Here is an 18555-nt window from a genome sequence, read left to right on the forward strand (position 1 = left end):
GAAAATGCTATAAACATTTTATTTTTTTGTAGAAAGTATTTCCAGAAAAACAGACAAGAAAATAATCTGGATCATTTATTTATAGTTTTAATAAAAACCTTTACATAATCTTCATGCGTAACCACTTTTCTGGCACCCCCAATACACGCAGTCGAGCACACATGCACACAACCCCCCCAGCCACCCAGATCCAGCCGGCCACGCATCCCCCTGCAAGAGCCAGGCCAAGATCGTGCAAAGGGTGACGGCCGCCTCCCCGTTAAGACAGTCCCGTCCGGAAGTCCCTTGTACACATTACGGACGCACAGACCCCATGAGTTTAGGGACAGGCTGTCCCCCTTCAGCCAAGGCTGCTGGGGCCTTGGAGGGGGGGGCATCTTCATTTGTAAATGTGGAGGCTCCTGAAGGCCAGGCCAGCCATCTGGAGGCAGCTTTGCAGCCTCCAGCCCCGCCCCAGGGGGCCTGGGACGAAAGCCAGCACCAAAGGAAGGGGCCCAGGCCCCAACTTCTCGAAGGGGCCCAGCCGCTTGGACCAACTGATGGGGGGCAACCCAAAAGAGGCGCAGCTGCTGCACCGACACCTAGCCCCCTCCGGGGCCATCCTGCTCCAACCCTCCCGGACAAAATCCCCAGCCAGAGCTCCGCTGAGTCGGGGCCCGACTGCTCACACACAATGATTTCTAGCATCCGCTCGAGCGGAGGAAGGGGCTTGGCCGCCGCTGCCCCGTTCCCGGCCTTCCAAACGCCAGCGGGGAGCAGCCACCACTGTTGGATTCTGCAGCAGCAGACTTTATTAACACCGCAAAGCACAGGGGGAGGGGGGCCCACGAGCCCCAACGGGAGAGCCGGGCCTTGAGCTCCCTGCCCCCCCTCACAAGCTAGCTGGCGGTAGCCGTGCAGCAACCGAGAGCACAAAGGAAATTGGCACCGTGGCGGCCTCCGCCCCAAAAACCGGGCCCAAAGGGGTCCCTAATGGTGCGGCAGGCCGGGACACCCGGGCAGGCCAACGTCACTGGGCCATCGCTGTCAGTTCCCGCAGGTAGGCCTGGGTCAGCCCGCGGAGCTCCTCCAGCGCGTAGTCTTCTGGCATGGGGAGCCTGCTGATATGGGGGGCCAGCAGGCGCAGCGGCACCCTCTGCACATCAGGGATCGAGCCAGAGATGGAGTCCGGAGGGTGCTGCAGGCTCAGCACCACACGTAAGATGTCTGCATTGCGCTTGGCCATTTCTGGGGGAGAGAAAGTGTTTGACACCCTGTGCGCCCCAAGGCAGGGAAGGCCCCGTCTTTCTGCCTGCCTGCCACGGATCCCAGGCAGGATGTTTCCGAGCCACATCCTTTGAAATGAAGGGAGGCGGGGTCTGCAAAGGAGTTGGATGCTTATGTCCACAGATCACTGATAATTTCCCGGGAGAACAGACAGGGAAGAAAGGACAGGAGCAGCCTGGCCAGACACAGGAATAATCTCACCGGGGCAACGGGGAGCTGCCGGAAGGGCTCTAAGTCACCCAGGGGCTTCTCCGCTTAAGAATTCTTTGCTCAAAGTGGGCCTTAAGGGGTGCCCAGGAGGCTGGGGGAGGCCAAGCGCACAAGACCGGGGGAGAGAGGAACCCCATTTGGCTAACCAGCACCAGTTCTGCAGCTCCAGTTGTGGGGGCGGGGGCAAAAAAAGTTGCCCAGCTTTTGTTTTCATTTGACAGGTTTGGGGGGTTAGAGGTGAAATTGGGTGCCCTGCTAAGCAACATGGCTCCTGCCGGCTCCCCTCTTCAAGGGCAGCCCCTCACACTCTGAGCAGAGCCTCAAGTGGTCCTGAGCAGAGAGAGACTGTAGAGCCAACCGTGGCTGGGGGGCCTCCCCACTCCTCACCACCTGTGGCTGCTGATCAAGCAGCTCAAGGGCACTCTACAAGAGCTGAGCTCTTCGGCTGCCTTTTCAGGATTGCAGACCGGCAAGACACGTATCCGCAGCATTATTTTAACCATGCATCACACAAGGCCTTTGTCTGGCACTGGGGTTCAATTTGCTGGGTTTACGCACAAACTGGGTCACATCCCTGTGGCAATCCCCAAAAAGGAAATGAAAATGAATTCTACACCATCCCCAGCCTTACCAGACTGAGCCAGCCTGTCCTTGGCGCTGTGGCACTGGACCAGCTCGATCCTGCTGCAGAGGGAGATCACTTTGGAATGGAGCTCCTCCAGCTCATACACAGAACAGTCCAGCTGCCGAGAGATCAGAGGAAGAGGAACAGGACCAGCGTCACCAGCTGAGGTGAAGAAGTGGCCAGGGAACGGCTCCATGCCACCTCCCAGGGAGCATGCTGCTGCTTCCGGGCAGAAGGTCCCTGTGCGTGCTCGGCCAGCGCCTTTCCCCACAATCAGCCCCTTTGAAGGAGTCGAAATCTCAACATCTTTGGCGTTCTCTGAAGCCCTCCTCCCTCCAGGCCGTGAAAGAAAGGCCGTGTGTGGACCGCATGACCAATGGGAGAGGCCTACTGAAGAGATCCAGGGGCAGAGAGCTCCTGCCAGCCTCAAGAGCGGCTAAGCCTGGCTCGGCGACAGGAGGGGGTAAATCCTGGCAGGGAACCCCAGGCAGCGCTCAGATTCGGCTTGCAGGTCCAGCTAGCCTCTGCAGGTATTTCACCGGCCCACCAGAGCACTTTAATCGTTCACAGAACTACCACCCCCTCCCATCCCAGCCCCCTGATAAACAGCAGGAGGATAAGGATGGGCAGCAAAATACCCAACCATCCTGGAGCCCGACCACCCTACCACTTGCCTGCGCTCCCCCCCAAGTCCAGCCTACGACGAGAACAAAACCTATACTGCCAAGCCAGAGAACTCTGAGGGGATCAAGAGCTCCACCTTGGAGGCAACAGCCACCCTACCTGTTGAATTCTGTGGACCATCTCGAGGACCTGCAGGTAGTCCAAGAAAACCAGCCCCGCAGTGTCCCATCCCTGAATGAGGCTGCTGCGCTGAGGACTAGACAGGTCTTCCAAGAACCCTTTCAGATACGTGTAATTTTCATTGACGATGGCATCTGCGAGGAAGATCAGTGAATGAGAGCGCCAGTCTGGTCTAGTGGTGAAGGCACCGGGCTAGAAACCAGGAGGCTGAGAGTTCTAGTCCCACCTTAGGCCTGACAGCCGGCTGGGTGCCCTTGGGCCAGTCCCTCTCTTAGCCCAGCTCACCTCACAGGGTGGTTGTCGTGGGGAAAATAGGAGGAGGAAGGAGTATTAGGTGTGTTCACCGCCTTGAGTTATTCGTAAGAAAAAAATAATAAAGGCGGGATATAAAATAAATAATTAATGGGTAGGTATCTCATCCCCACCCCTCCTGTTGGGGCTCCCGACCTCAGCCGCAGCTAATGGGAGGCTTCAGCCCTGGAAAGAGCCACTGTGCGTGTGTGTGCGTGCGCGTGCTTACCTGAAGCCAAGTGCCTGACCACCAGCTGGTGGCACTGGTTCCAGTGGCCTGCCTTGAACAGATAGAGGGCCTCTCGGGGCTTGTCCCCTTGCCTCCTGGCCCACAGGGCCTTGGCCTCGTAGATCCACTCCGGGGGGACACACAGCTTCTCCGTGAGGAAGGCCTCTTTGTCCCAAGACTCAGGGGGCACCTCTAGCAGCTTGCAGTGACGGTTCAGCAGCTCCCGCACTGCTCTTTCACGCGTTCTGGGGAGGGGGGGCCAAGGACGGTTGAGTGGCTGTGCTCAGAGACTTTGCATCCAAGCACCACCCACAAAGGCCAGCCTTCTCAAAAACTGCAGTGCTACAAGTAGTCCTCGCTTAACAACCATTCATTTAGTGATGGTTCGGACTTTAAAAAGTGCTGGAAAATCCAACTGGCAACTGGTCCCCATGACTGTCGCAGTGTCCCATGGTCACATGACTGCCATTTTTGACCTTCCCAGCTGGCTGGGAAAATCAATGGGGAAACCACATGATCCACTCGATCACGTGGTTTGCTTAACAACTGCAATGATTTGCTTAAAGACAAAGCAAAAAAAGGCATAAAATCGGATTGGGTTAGCTTAATGACTGCTTTGCTTAGCAACTGAAATTCTGGTCCCAACTATGGTCATTAAAGAGAGGACAACCTGTACTGATTCCGTGGAGTTTTCCTTTCTGGGTTTGAGAATGGCTGGGGTCTGCAGGTGGCTCCCTCCTGCGCTAGCTTCATGTCTGACATTTCACAGCACAGGCACACACCCTGCATAAGGGGCAGGGGTATGGCCCACAAAAGCCAAGGCTGCTGTACTCCTGCTAGTTTGTAAGGTGGGACACAACCCTGTGCAACAAACTAACCTGGCTGCCTCCCCACCCCTGAAACCTGTAGGCAACAAAATACAAGAGCAGGAAGCTCCCGCCGCCGCCATATACTCGGTTCATCCCGGGAGATGACCTCTGTATGCAGGGGGTCCAAGGCCTGCCCACCCCCGTGGGAAGCCCCGCTAAAAAGCACCAAGTGGGACAGATGACGAGACCCACCGCAGAGCTGCTGCCGGTCCCACAGAGAAAACGGCTACTCAGGAGGAGGCAGTTTCCCAGTGTTGCGCCACCTAAGGAACTGCTTCCCTGGTGGTAAAGCCTGTCAGGAGGACCCTCCTGAAGATGCCTGTGGGAAAAGGCCCCCTCTTGCCTCGCTCCCAAGAGCAGCATTTTGACCCTGCTCTCGGAATGTAGGAAGCTGTTAACAGCAGCTTTTGTCAGAAGGGGAGGTATAAAGCAAACATATAAATGCACTTTGTGGCTGGCTTTCCCTCCCTGGGATCCGAATCCTATTGAAAACCAATGTGGTAACAATATTCTAACCAATGCTGTAAAACAATTTTGCTTTCTCCAGATTCGCTCAGCTTTGTCTCACTGTAAAAGTGAGTTCTGGTGCAGAATTTGTAATTTTAAAGGTTCTACTTAAAAACCACTCAAAACAGGATTCTCACAAACATTGAAAAGAGCAAGGAGCCATTTCCCCCAAACCTACAGGGTGCCGCTTTCAAATACAGCAACGTTACATGGTCTAGGAAACTCTCCTCCTGCTCATTTACAAGCAGGCCAAGATTAAAGCAACTCACTCAGTACAACAGCAGCGGAGGCAGGAGATCGGAGGGCACTTACCGGGCATCGGGTGTGTGAAGCAGGACAAAGACAGCCCACTCCCACAGCCCCTCCCTCTCCAGCTGGGCCGCATAGCTGGCATTCAGCACTCCCTGGCACTGCTCTGACAGGTGGGTAAAATTTAAGGCACGAAGCGCTTCCCACAGGTGCCAGCTGAGACGGTAGTCCAAGGGGTCTGCAGTTACGCTCTGAGGGTCAAGCAGCTGGTGTAGGTCGTAGCACCTGCAAGGGAACTCCAGGTAAACCCATCTGCCGAGCTGGTGCCGCCACGTCATTACCCAGCCTTGTCCGTCCAAGGAAACGAGAGTGCCCAGACATCCACGTCCCCGTTCGAGTCGCCAAGTGTAACTTTTTGGAGACTGCCCCCTCCCTCTTTACATCTGCAAAGAGCAGCGCTTCGTTGGGCTGTTCAGCCAACAAACTGGGAAAGAATTAGGGAGATCTGAATTTCGAACGAGAGCCACTTTGCTGTAGCCGTTAAGGCCCAGACTAGAAACCAGAAGTCCAGGAGTTTTACCCTTGCCTTCGGGTGCTTTTGGGACAGTCCCTCCCTCCCAGCCTAGGAAGGAGGCCAGGGCAAACCGCTTCCCAAAATCCAGTCAAGAAGACTGCAAGGACTGGTCCAGGCAGTCACCAGGAGTCAAGACTGACTCAAAGGCCAAAAAAAGAAAAAAGAATAGAATTTTTGAACTGGGGAGAAGGAAAAGAAGACCTGAGGTACCTGTCGCTGTACAACTTTAACAGGTGAAAGCACACATCTCGCAGAGGGCGCCATGAGTTGCCGTTCTCAACCACGCAGCCTGAGCCTTCTAGATAGGGAGGCAGTGGAGCACAGGCGTATCTCTCACAATCTGGGGAGTCCTGAGGGACGTAAAGCCCGTTAGTGAAACGCAGCCCTAGGCACGCCTGCGGGGGCCGACTCGCATTCCCCAGGGCAGCTTCAAACAAGCCCCAAAGCACAAGGCACCCCAGGGGACACAGTGGCCCAGAGACAGCCTTCACCAGCCATGGGGAAGATGCTTCTCATGCCCGGGCCCCTGCCTTTTTTTCCAAATGACCTCCACACAAAGCTAAATGCGAAGCCTCTATTCTAAGCCACGTACTTAGAATACCTCACTTTTTGCCACTGCTGATGAAAACACTCCTGCTACGTTATCACAAAAGCCCGATGCATTCAAGCAGGGGCTAGGCAGCTATGGGCAAGGGATGGCAAGCTGGGAGTAAGTGTGGGACTCCAGCCCCCTCCTCCACAACCAGTATGCTGGCCGGAAATGATGGGAATAGCAGGTCTAACACTTTTGGGGGACATCAAGATGACCAGAGAGGTACGCAGAGAAGTACAGGCTCTCCAAAACAACCCTACTGGGCGGGACAAGGGCCAAGCACATTTCCTCGGAATGACCATCTTCTCCTCCCAAGGCACTTATTCGGACGCCTAGAGGTCCCCAGCTGCCACCTACTTGGAATGCCGCTTCGTACATGCTGAGGGCCTTTGAGAGGGGTGCCGTGGAAGGCAGCAGGTACCACAAATGGATGCCGAGGGAGCGCTTCCAGTCCAGTTGGGAACAAACGTTGATGCTCCTCTTCTCAGATAACTGCCGGACCTGGACCAGGACAGCCAAAGACTTAAAAAGGAGCAGAACGCGATTCTGGAGTAAAGGGAGCGCCAAGCTCTGCGACTCACCGGCTTGCCAGCGAGGAGGCAAAAAATGTGCAGCCTCTCCTCCCGGATGAAGCTGTCGGCCTGGAGCTGATACCAGTCGGCTAACTGCAAGGCCAGCAGTTCCCGAACCTCCTGGCTCCCAGCCAACTGGGAGAGGAGCAGAGACAGCCTGTGATCTCCTGCAACAGAGCAGCAATCAGCATCCGCAACAGCAAAGACAACACCACCCCCAGCTTCCGGAGCCTCACACCTCTTGGGCTTGGGGACATTGTCAAGGGTGTGGAAATTCAAACACGGGTGCTCTTTCTCTTACTCAGGAGACCGGGGATGATCTGCTGCAAGTTCCTGCCAGGCAAGGACTGGGAAAGAGGGGCGGGGGGAACCGGTGCACGCAGGAAGATAAGCCTCTGCTGTGAGCCACCCTGGCGCACGTCTACCTGGATAGTGCCACAGGCGATCCTCCACCAGGGCAAGGCAGCTGCCCTTTTGCTGTCCTCTGGCAACGCAAGAGGCCAGCTGGGCAGGCGGGGGCTTCTCTGGGGAATGGGGGGAGGGGGTTGGGAAGAGCTTCCAAGGAGCAACCACATTTTCTTCATGCAAGCCTCGCAGAACTTTCCTGGGTGGCCAAAGGGACCTCCACTCCCCTGTGCAGTCAAAAGCTAGATTTGGGCGTCAAGGGCCGGGGAGAGCCACCGTCCTTGGTCCAGGCTTCTCTAGGCCGCATTTAAAAGGCCATGATCAAGGCTTCCACTTCCTGTGTGCTGCCGAAGTTGGGAGCCGCCCTCGGGCAATTTGCTGAGTCTTCCTGCACACACCGAGCCGCTGAAGCAACGCCCTCCCACAAGGTCAAAAGCTGCAGGGAAACCCAGGGCCTTACCAGACTGCTGAGCCAGGCGGCAAGCATTGCCTATCTGCTTCCCGGTAAGGTAACTGAAGACGGCCTCTGCGGGATTGTCGTTCTGGCTGAGCGAAACCTCTTCTTGGATCCGCCCCGCCACTGTCTGCGAGAGCCAGCGAGAGAAGGCCTTCCTGCGTTCCAGCAGCACCACGTACTCGCTGGGCTCCTCCAGGCGGACCTCCAGCTCTTTCAGGCGGCCCCAGAGGGCCTCGCAGAGAGTCCACACCAGGCCCCAGTCTTTCACCACCGCTGGGGAAGGATGCAGGCAGCAGCCGTCAGCGGGGATCCCCGCCACTCCCGCCGAACCCTCCGTCCCTTTCGGCCTTTGGTCATGCCTCCCGGACCTGCCCTTCCCGGAGATCTGATCTCACAGATATCCTTCTGCTCCTTGCCAGGAGCCGGATTTGCCAGGCTGAGAGCCTGAACCTGTTTTCTTCCCACCCCTGCTCCCAGTTGGTTTTTGTGAGAGTCTTGCTGATCCCTGAAGTAGCTGCTGCTGCTGCTGCTGAAAGCTTGCAACAACCCGGCTGCCAGTCTGGAGGGTAAGAAAGAGGACCCTGACGGAGGCATGCGAGCTCCCCTGCCAAGGGGACGAGGAGCAGAACGTGTTTTGAGTCCAGAATGTGCAGGTAACATTCAGAAGCAGCCCAGACAGACCCCTGCGAGGTTGGTGACAGCCCCACTAGGTAGATCAGACTGTGCAATCCACCCCGCAGGAGGGCTAAAGAGACTTTTATTGAGAGTGGCCCTAACAACAGGATCTTGCAAGTCTGACTCTGCTGGACCCCCCCCCCACCTTTTTATACTCCTGTGAATTAGGGAGGTGTCTCTCTGGGCCACTTCTGAATGTGATTTGGACATTCTGGACTTCAGGAATGTTTCAGCCCCTCTCACCTTGGCAACAGTGCCTGCGTATCTCCATTACGGTCATCTTCCTTATTCTCACAGGTCTTGAAGAGGAACCCGCTGAGCCCCTGTGGGCAACAGCAGAGCGGAGGACTTTCCTGCAGCTGTTGATGAACAACTGCAGGCCCCTGGGCTGCCCCTCTCCCCTCCTGCCTGAGCCTTCTCCCCAGCAGCTGCAGGGCAGAGGGGCTGAGAAAAGCTGCCGCCTTGAAATGGGACGTGTGTGTTTTGAACCTCTGCAGCAGCAGCAACAGAGAAAGCAGCCAAAGAGAAGGAGAAGTTTTTTCTTCCCAAAGACTTTGGGGTCCGGAGGGAAAAAGAAGAGGCAAAGCAAAGCCCAGCACAACGCTGAGAAGGGGCAGGTGCTTTACAAGCCCCCCAGTAACACAATGGAAGAAAGACTGGGGGGGTGGGGAGGATTTACAGTCACAGACCAGGGTCTGTAAGTATTTTGCCCTTAGTAATAGTATAAGACTAGTGGGAGACAAGTAATGTGTAATATCATAGAAGTAATAGGATAGACTGTAGTATAACACTGTATAGCACCATTAGTAATGGAGATAGAGCATAAAATAATAGTTATAGAAAACACTCACATATACATTTGTAAGTTTCACTTTTGTATAGTGGGTATTCTTTTCAAAATGAAACATCTCCCCAACCCTTACCGGGAGATATAAAAAAATCCAGCTGTCCAGGGCCCAGTGCTTTTGGTGGATCTTCTGAGTCTGAGGCAATCAAATTGGGCAGAGTTTCAAAAGAACCCACGACAATCCCTACAACACGTCTTGCTCTCTGGGTCAAAGCCAGGGAGGGGACCCGGCTGTGGGGTTCTCCTCTGCCTTGCTCGCTCCCACACCCAGCAACCCCCAAGTTTGGGAAGAGAGGACCGGGCAGCGTGCTACTTTCCAGAGTCCTCCCCGCACCCCACCCCTTGCTTATAAACAACTCACCTTCTTGTTCTTCTGCATCTTCGCACCCCTCTGTGGCCCATCCGGCGTACTCGTGGATGGCTGCTACGCCAGGGTTGGGGGTCAGCAAGGGGCAGAGATCATCCAGGTGGACGGTGCTGTGTTTCAGCTTGATCTCTAACGGAAGGAGGTACACACGGAGATTCCTGTCAGTCGTCTTTCCTTCCAAGGTCAGTCTCTCCACGTGAACCTTGAAGGGGGACTCAGAGACCCTGCAAAGGTATCGGGAATACAGAAGATGTGTGGTCAGTGGCTGCCCCCTCCAACCTTTCCTTGCTGCTGCAGAGAATTTAGAGGGTTGACTCCACCCCACGCAGAGGGAGCTGCTGGGAACGGCCTGCCCCTGGATGTTCAGACCGCCCCCCCTTGCTTGGTTGGCTTCCCAGGGCAAACCAGCCACTTTGGAAGAGCGTTTGGGCACAAGTGCGTGTCACTCTATCCCCAAATGGCAGAGCACCAGGATGGGGCCTGTTATGGTTGAACGGTTCCCTTCTGGTTCAACGTACTGCTGCTCAGAGCCTGTGGGAACCGGGTGGAATAAAGCCCCAAGCAAGTAAACAAATTGTACAGGACTCGGCTTAGGAGAGCCCTCTCTCAGCAGTGCTGGTGGCAGCTTCCACTCCGCTGTGGTGGGGGGCTCCAAGCAGAGCACTGCAACTGCCAGCAAGGGCAGGCACAGAGAACTGAAGAGGCAAGGACCATCTGCACCCACCCTCTCAGCAAATTCTGATCCAGACAGAGCCCTGGGAAGGAGTACGGGCCTTTCCCCTCTCCTCTGGGATCCGTCAATGCACTTAGCCCCACGACGTTCCCAAAAATCCACCAGAAAATGGCACGGTCCAAATACACTAGAAAAGCCGCCCAACTTGAGATCGGCACCCAGAATGTCCCTGCTGTGGATTCTGGGCTGTGGCGCACTTCCCCATGGAGAAACCCCAGGACTACAGGGCAACGACTTACTGCTTTGGAGCCACGGGGGCTGGCAAGAATCCATACTCTGTGGACTCCCTGTGGGGTTCCTCTGGCTGGCTCAGCGGGCTCAACCGGTCCCCACCGTGGGCCAAAATCCAGTTGGGCCCCCAGCCGACGCGGAAGGAGCGGCCCATGAAGAGCGCCACATCCTTCAGCAGCCTTCCTTTCCCATGTGTAACAGATTTCTCCAGGGGCACCAGCCCCGGACGCCTGCGGACACCCACGGTTTTCAGGGGCACGTCGGGCACCGAGTGTGGCACTGTGAAGGCCGAGGCCAGTGGGGAAAGGACAGGCCAAGGCGGGGCAGGCAAAGCCCCGCCCAGCGAGGAAGTCCTTGGGCTGCGGCGGTCCTGGAGGGAAGCGTTCGGGAGCAGGAAAGGGCCACTGGAGAGTCTCGACTGCAGCAACCCGCCAGCTGCAAACAGGGAGGAAAGCTTTCATTTAGGAAGTCGAAGGCAAGGCTGGAAGACCAAGAGCAGCAGCAGCAGCTCTCAGCAGCACCTCTTCTATGCTGGCCAGCCCTGCTGCTTGCGAACCAGGCCCGCCTTCCCACCCCACCCACACCCGCAGGCAGCCTGGAAGGGGTGTTCCTATCAGCCGCCCTTTTCTGCTTATTGCCACTGATGGAAGGGGGAAATCCTTCCGTGGCCGCTCCAGGCATCCTGTTCAATCACACAGAGCAGAACGCAGGTTAGGAGGCCCAACAGCCGCTGCCACGATCTGCGACGGGAGCTGCCAGGCCTCCCTGGGCACCGCAGGGTTTCCAGACCAGCTTGCAACTGATGAGGCGCTCTTTCAAAAGCCCCACTTGGATATTTCTCTGGACGGCGCATCCTCCCTCTCCTATGGTCACCATGCAATGAACACACACCTGACACCAAACGTAGCATTTTTTAAAACTCTCTCATACTCTAATATACTCATTTTAAGTGTTTATCTTACACTGAAACTTTGAACTAAATTGGTTATAAAATCAGTGTGTGTGTGTGTGCGTGTCTGTGTTTTATTGGTTATCCTGGTTTTATTCAGAATTTTTACCACATTGTAAACATGGTACTTAACATCATGGGATTCACTTAACAACGGCAACCGGAAGTGCCCAGCAGCATGGGCCCATGTCATGCTTTATAACCACGTCACTTAGTGCTGGAAATTCCAGTCCCAATTACCGTTGTTCAGCGAGGACCACCTATAAACGGTGAGTACAGAACGGCCTCTACTCTGCTGGCCTCTATTGGAACTGAACCATCCAACAGCCCCCAGAAAGGCCCAGGGATGCTGTACCTGCTGAGCTCTACCCTAAGAGCCCAGCTGATCTGCCTTAGGCAGAGTTTAGCATTCCGAGTTCCTCCTGGCTGGGGTTTTCGGCCGTACCTGGGGGGCGGCTTTTCCACCCTCGTCTCAAGGAGGAGATGGGAAGTCTTGGAGAGCAGATCTCTTGCGAAGTATCCATTTGTCCGCCTTGCTTGCCAAACTGGCGATCTGTTGCCAAGTCCAAATCTTCCTCATCCGCAAGCAAGGAAGCCTTCATGATCTGGAAAGAAGACCAGAACAAAGGCACTGCACACGCCGCTCCTCCTATCAGTGATGGGACTGAGTAAACAAAAGAATGCTTATCTAAAACCCGCTGAACCAAATACGTGCATTATTTAAACGTACGCATTTGATTCGCTGCATGGGCTTCCGAGATAAGGGGATGGGAGCAACAGGGTGCTGCCTTGCAAGGCAGAGGGCGAGGAGCATGAAGGTAACGTGAGGCAGGTAGGCAAGGTGGCTACATAAACACCGGCTTAGCCCTGGGACTCAGGACTGCCCCGCCTTGATGCGGTTTTGCTACGAACCAGACCACAGTATGCGATTAGGTAATTTGGAGTCCCAAGAGAGTAGGAACGTGCAAAAGGCTTGCGTGTGAGAATGTAACATACAGAACGGCTCGTTTCTGGGCCAAAACCTGTATTCCTTCCCGACACAGACCCAAGGTTGAGAGTTCTGGGGGCAGCGGCACAGAGGAAGCGCTTTCGCTGCAAAGATGGGGAGGGAAGCCTGGCCGACAGCAGGGAAACTGCCCTGCTGGCACAAGGTGGGCGGGGCGGGCAGGATGGGAGCGGCAGGGAAAGCGGCAGACGGGGAAACATGGGGGTGGCCACGTGGGCTGGGAGGGCACAGTGGGGACAGCATGCTGCAGCCCTGCCTTACCCACCCTGAAGCGCCCTGAATTTGGGGGGAGGGGGCTCCGAGCTGTGCTGCGTTTGCTCTGTGCAGCAGAGACTGTATGGTCTTGGCTTGTCCACATGCACGCTGAAAAAGACCTCTTGGTTCCAAGTATGTTTCAAGTCCAGCCAAACATTCAGGTGGGAAAAGACTGAATGCAAAATTAAAAGCGTGACTGTTTATGACGAAATATTGGGGAAGAAAAATTAGTGAAGGGCCATGAGAAGTTCTGAATGTGGGATGGACAGATCAGTTTTGGTAGCGTCGAGAGTGGATCTTGGGGAATTAACAGCCACAGGAGGAGGAGGAGGAGGAGGAGGAGGAGGAGGAGGAGGAGGAGGAGGAGGAGGGAAGTGACAGCAACAGGAGCGAAAGCAGGACGACTGGGGAAGTTCTGTATGGAAAAGCAGAACACAGATCCACCCTCATCTCCCAAGAGGACGCGGCAACGGTCCATTAATGGGGCCACACACGTGTGCGGAGGTACTTTGAGCGGCCGGGCCAGCCTGGCAGAACGAAAGGGTATCGACTCACACACACACAACGAAGCCTGGGTGTGCTGAGAGGAAAGAGAAGACAAAGGCAGCCATGGCAGAATGGAGGTGATCCAGAGAGGCGATATACTCAAAAGGCCTAGTATAGATCTTCGCAAGGAGATGGCGGAAGCAAGGATGCTTTGCAAGAGACATTAAGGAGCGGCCCTGGCACGTGCCAGTTTTTAGCTATGCTCTTTTCTCTTCATTCCCCAATGTCTTTAATTCCTTTGGCTTAGTTATTTCTGGCTTATTTTCTGCAATCTGAATAGGCCTGAATACCTCATGAAGGGTGTGCATGCCCGTATAGGGCAGTTTACCCTAAGTTTTTTATTATTATTATTATTATTATTATTATTATTATTATTATTATTATTATCTGTTCAATCGTGTCCAATTCTCGGAGACTGCCTGGATGAGTCCCTGCAGTTTTCTTGGCAAGGTTTTTCAGAAGGGGTTTGCCACTGCCTCCTTTCTGGGGCTGAGAGGAAGTGACTGGCCCAGGGTGACCCAGCTGGCTTCGTGCCCAGGGCGGGACTGGAACTCAACAGCCTCCTGGTTTCTAGCCCGATGCCTTCACCACGACAGCAAACTGGCTCTACCCTAAGTTTACCTTGTGACAGAACAGAAGCAAACAGAGGAAACAGTGCAAAATAAATTCGCAAGAAGGCAAGCACCCTTAATGGTCCCAGGCCATGAAAGACTTCCAAACCAGCACCAGTCCTTCAGATCAGCAGTTCCCAACCTTTTTGGCACCAGGGACCGGTTTCGTGGAAGACAATTTTTCCATGGACCGGGGGTGGGGGGGCAGGATGGTTTCCGGCTAATTCAAGTGCCGACCTTTTATTCTTTTTTGGAGATAGCAGCCAATGGGCTTGCTTTCTCTGACAGGAGGCCGAGCTCAGGCGGTAATGCGAGCGATGGGGAGTGGCTGTAAATTCGCTGGCTCACCCACCGCTCACCTCCTGCTCTGCGGCCCGGTTCCTAACAGGCCACGGACCGGTACCAGTCCGTGGCCCAGGGGTTGGGGGCCCCCACTTTAGATTGTGCAGTTCCCCAATGGAACGGAGATGCTCCCTTTTCAGTTACCAACCTAGAAACGATCTGACGTAGTTAGCAACTTGCTGCGGTTTTCTCAGAGACTCAAGGACAGCTCATGGCAAGGCAAGCTGCATTTTATATTTTATGCTCAAATACCAGATTATTCTTAGGCATCCTTGTTAAATATGTAACTGGGTTTGACAATGGAGTATTTGAGAGCCCAGTAAGGACCGTGAACATAATTCTACTCTGCATTACAAGTCCTCAGCTAAACTGGAGAGTGCCAGTTGAAGGAGGTCCATATTTGGGTCTGCTGATCCCTGCTGAAGATTTGGCTGGGAAGACCCCCTTCCCACCTTACAACAAAGACTTTTCTTTTCTCAAAAGCTCTGAATTCAAACTGGGATATGCTTTCTTGCTTGGATGTTTCAGCAATGACTTATCTATAGCAGCCTACCTGAAGATCACCTTCCTTGTGCGCATAACCTTGCTGCTTTTATGCTTTTAACTCTCTGTGTTGTTTGTTTTCCTTAATATAAGTTTTAGACTGATGGCTGACTTGAGCGTTTAAGGCAATATAGGATAGGCTGGTGCATTATTACTTCAGGAGTAAGTCACAAAGGCTCATGTTAATTGAGCACCATTGAGCACCGGCAGAATCAAAAGGTCAGGCATCAATTGTTCTCAGGTTAGAATGCGAAAAGGTCAAAAGGTTAAATGTTGGATGAGCTAGATAAAGATGCATAAAGGAAGCTGTTTTTGTTTTCTGCTTGCTCTTTGAGACTTGCTTGCCGGCCCCGCCCGGCCCCTCGTGTGGTGGTGAGATTGTCACTATGCTGTTTTATATACCGAAGATTTTTGAGCACTTCCAGGGATCTGAAAGAAAACCGTTTGTATTTCCCATTTGCATGAATACAGCCATGTTTCCTGTAATGCCTGGTGTCGTTACTGATCGCTTGTGCCCAACGCTTTCCAGCACTCTGCGCGTGCACCAGAACACACACACCAACAGGATATAGGTATCTCAAATAAAATGTTCTGATTTTTCTTGGATAAAAAGCCAAAGCAAAATGGGAAACGAACCTCCTACCCCAGGTTGGAAGGCTCCCACTTCGAAAGGGAACTTCTGTAGGGAATTAAAGCGGTTTCGAGGCAGAGAGGTGGGAGGGCCCAAACTCAGCGTGGCCCGCCCCCCATGGGACTCCTGGAGGAGGACTCACCTGCAGGGTGTGAGGGTCGATGTCCAGGGAGGACACAACGTGCGTGGAGGCTGGAACCGGCTCCTCTTTGTCCACCACACTCTCTCCTACCACGGAACCCTGAGGCAGCTCCTGCGTGACGTCTGCCATCTCGCTGTCGAATTCTACCGCCTTCCCCAGGTAGTCAGCCTCCAGACTCTGCCAAGGGCAATGGACACAAGCAGGATAGCGGCCCTGTGCTCTGGGAGGCCCACGTGGTGCCCAGGCACTCTGCACCGGCTCTAGATTCAGCTGACCCCACCCTGCGGAGCTGGCAAAGCAGGTTGCTACGAGGGTGCCCAGGGGCAACGTGTGGTGCAACATCACCATGCACAGGCTTGTGCTGCTGCTGTAACGTCCCCTTCGTTCAGCTGAATTTCGAGACCACGCTCAGGCAACAGGAGTGTGGGAAAGGGGACGGAGCCATCTGGGCAGCTAACATGCTGCCGCACCTCTTGCAGAAAGTGCTGGGCGTGGCAGCTGGTGCCTTCTGGCGGCAATCTGCTGTCCTCCCGGGATCCAGTGGGGTTTTTAAAAGAAAACACTCAGCCATCTCCTCCTGTCAGTTCTCCCATTTCAGGTGGAACTACCTAAAGCCAGTGACAAGGGTGTCTCTAAGCAAGAACAGAGAATGCAGTAGCATTTCTCCAAGGTCAGTTCTTCTAGCATAAATGCTGAGCTTCTCGTGATGTGTATCTCTACGTTTACAGGGCAGGGGATGTCATCAATAAACGTGCAGGTGGCAAGAGCCATACAAAACTTGGTCACAATACAGTTGCTTTTGAAACAGTGCAGAATTTTAAAGCAGAAACAGGCAAACATCAGCCTGCCTAGACTGTCACGATCCTTTGAAAACAGCAGAAACTGCTTCAGAGACAAATGCCCAGATTCTGCTCTTTCAAACACATCTTTATTTCCCTCCACAAGCAAGCCCTACTAGTGCACTGTGACTTAATTCAAGCCCCCTCTCATTGCAGACACCCGGGGTCTGAAAAAGGCAGTGGACCAGTTTCAGGCCGTGTCTTGTCTTCGCATTTGGGGGGTGTGGGTGAGAACCAGAGCAAATGCCCTTTGGGGCGCAAAGGGGAAATAGTGACAGGATCATCTCCAGAGAATCCGTTTTTAACTGGTTCGTGTCTGCACACTTTGCCCTGTGGCAGGACTTTTAGGAGGGCAGTTTTTTCTACCTTGGACGGAGGTGCCAGCTTCCCAACGGCAGCCATTTGCTGAGACACCTGCTGGCCTGGCAGGGGTACTTGAGCAGTTTTTAATTTCTTGGACTCCACTTTTGCTAGGTTCTCTTCCTCTTCCTCATCAGAATCCTGCAGGCCGTATTTTGAGAAGTGAGCCACCTGGATGGAGAAAAAAGCTGTATTTTACAAATCAGAAGGGCAAGAGCAGATTGTTGTCACGTGAAAACCATGTCCCACCCACCAATTCCCGTTCACTGCCGTCACCCCCTGAAGATTCACCCGCAGCGAGCAGCAGTGTGTTTCCGAATGTGACTGAGGCTCTTATCCCACCTGCCCCTTATGGTTTTTAAGAAGGACAGGGGCTCTGGCTCCAGCATAAGAACACGTTCCTGATTTGTTCGCCAGAAGAGGACGCTACCTTGAATATCCATGAACCGGTTTCAGGGCGGTACTCCTTAAACTGGGCTCCCTGTTTCCGAGAGACAGCCTCCAGTCTGCCTTCATAGTTCATCTCTGCCAGCCGTTCTGGGCTCTTGATCAAGCAACGTGAAGTTTTGTCAGTGGGCCAAACGCCATCTAAGGTGACTTCAGCGCGCCTGCTCAAAAGAGAAATTTGGAGGCCTAAAATGAAGACAATCTGAGAGAGAAACGGGGGTGGTTTCAGCAGCATGGCCCCTTCTGCTGAGAAGGAGCTACCAGTGGGGTGAAACAGCCTTTCCCAGCTGGTGTTGGGACAAATATGAGAATAAAAGGTTCCCAGCATCACCTGTTCAAGCCCTCCCCAACGGGGGGCTTCAATTCATCATCTGGGTAGACGATCACTTCTTTCCTGCGGATATGCACAATCTCATCCAGATTCAAGCTGGTCAGATTGACCTCACCCTCGAAGTAGATGGAGCCGTACCCTAAGAAGAAGACGATCCCGCAGTTAGCCAGCCACCCTGGACCATTGTAATGAAGCATGCAAGTCACTCAACAAGCATAATGCGTTGTGCACATAAACGGCAGCACATCTGGCTGGGCAGGAACAAAAAAGGCCTTGCCCATGGACACAGCTTTGGGTTCGCATATTTCCAGCATGGCCTTAAGGGTGCCACTTCTCCACCTAATGACTCCAGCACAACAGGGGCTTCTATTTGCATATTCCTCCCTTATTCCACAAAAGGATCAGTGGGCTTCAGATTTTATGAAATTACCAATTTCAGGGTGATGTGAAAAAACTTGCATTAACCTTGAAATGCAAACTTTCAACTGTTCAATACTTTAGAAAGCCAAGGCGCCTGTTCTAAGAGTCACAAAGACTCAGCCACAACAGCAGACGAATTGACAACAGCGAACCGGGAGAAGCTGTTCCGACTCTCTCACCTTTACGGCCTACGGTGAAGTCTGTCACAAGACACTCTCCTTTGTCACTGGTCATTTTGGCCAACTCTTCCAGCGGGGGAATGGTGTAGTACCCAACTCGCGTCAAGACAATTCCTGGAAAAACCAAAATCTGGGTGAAGTTCCCCCCAAAGCCACACAGCAGTGCAGTCTCTGAGCACGTTAACAAAACACTGAACAAGCCTCTCAGGAGTGGCTCTGATTCCAAGGCACTCCGCTCTAATAATCTGCTCTGGGTAAGGGCATGGAGAGGGCATGGGAGAGAGGGCATTTTCCAGAATTATGGTAAGTTCATTGGCTGTGTGCCGGTACAGAAACCTGGTCTTCTGCTACCCACAGCTGAGTGATCCAGACAAGGCGGTTTTTTTAGGAAAATCTGTCAGATTTCACAGGTTGGTTCTGGCCTCTGGGAACGGACCTAGAAATACTGATG

At 53.9% G+C, this 18555-nt stretch overlaps 1 protein-coding gene across 2 annotated transcripts in view; it reads right to left on the minus strand.

The window, feature by feature from the left end:
- Positions 1-18555, minus strand: part of NUP98 (nucleoporin 98 and 96 precursor) — a 45046-nt gene continuing 26491 nt past the window's right edge. The window contains exons 17-33 of one of the 2 annotated variants that reach the window (XM_063306032.1): positions 18105-18218; positions 17506-17644; positions 17158-17335; positions 16734-16898; positions 15529-15705; positions 11898-12057; positions 10512-10938; positions 9534-9763; positions 7654-7923; positions 6798-6955; positions 6574-6717; positions 5835-5974; positions 5114-5335; positions 3426-3670; positions 2885-3039; positions 2108-2219; positions 1-1227 (exon numbers count right to left, since the gene is read on the minus strand). In XM_063306032.1, the coding sequence (XP_063162102.1) occupies positions 1010-1227; positions 2108-2219; positions 2885-3039; positions 3426-3670; positions 5114-5335; positions 5835-5974; positions 6574-6717; positions 6798-6955; positions 7654-7923; positions 9534-9763; positions 10512-10938; positions 11898-12057; positions 15529-15705; positions 16734-16898; positions 17158-17335; positions 17506-17644; positions 18105-18218 (3254 nt within the window). In that variant the 3' untranslated portion in view covers positions 1-1009. Of the gene's footprint in view, positions 1228-2107; positions 2220-2884; positions 3040-3425; positions 3671-5113; positions 5336-5834; positions 5975-6573; positions 6718-6797; positions 6956-7653; positions 7924-9533; positions 9764-10511; positions 10939-11897; positions 12058-15528; positions 15706-16733; positions 16899-17157; positions 17336-17505; positions 17645-18104; positions 18219-18555 lie in introns of those variants that run through there. The other variant, XR_010068119.1, reaches the window with a different exon arrangement.

Source organism: Candoia aspera, chromosome 5 (genome assembly GCF_035149785.1).
Source record: "Candoia aspera isolate rCanAsp1 chromosome 5, rCanAsp1.hap2, whole genome shotgun sequence".
Classification (NCBI taxonomy): Eukaryota; Metazoa; Chordata; class Lepidosauria; order Squamata; family Boidae; genus Candoia; species Candoia aspera.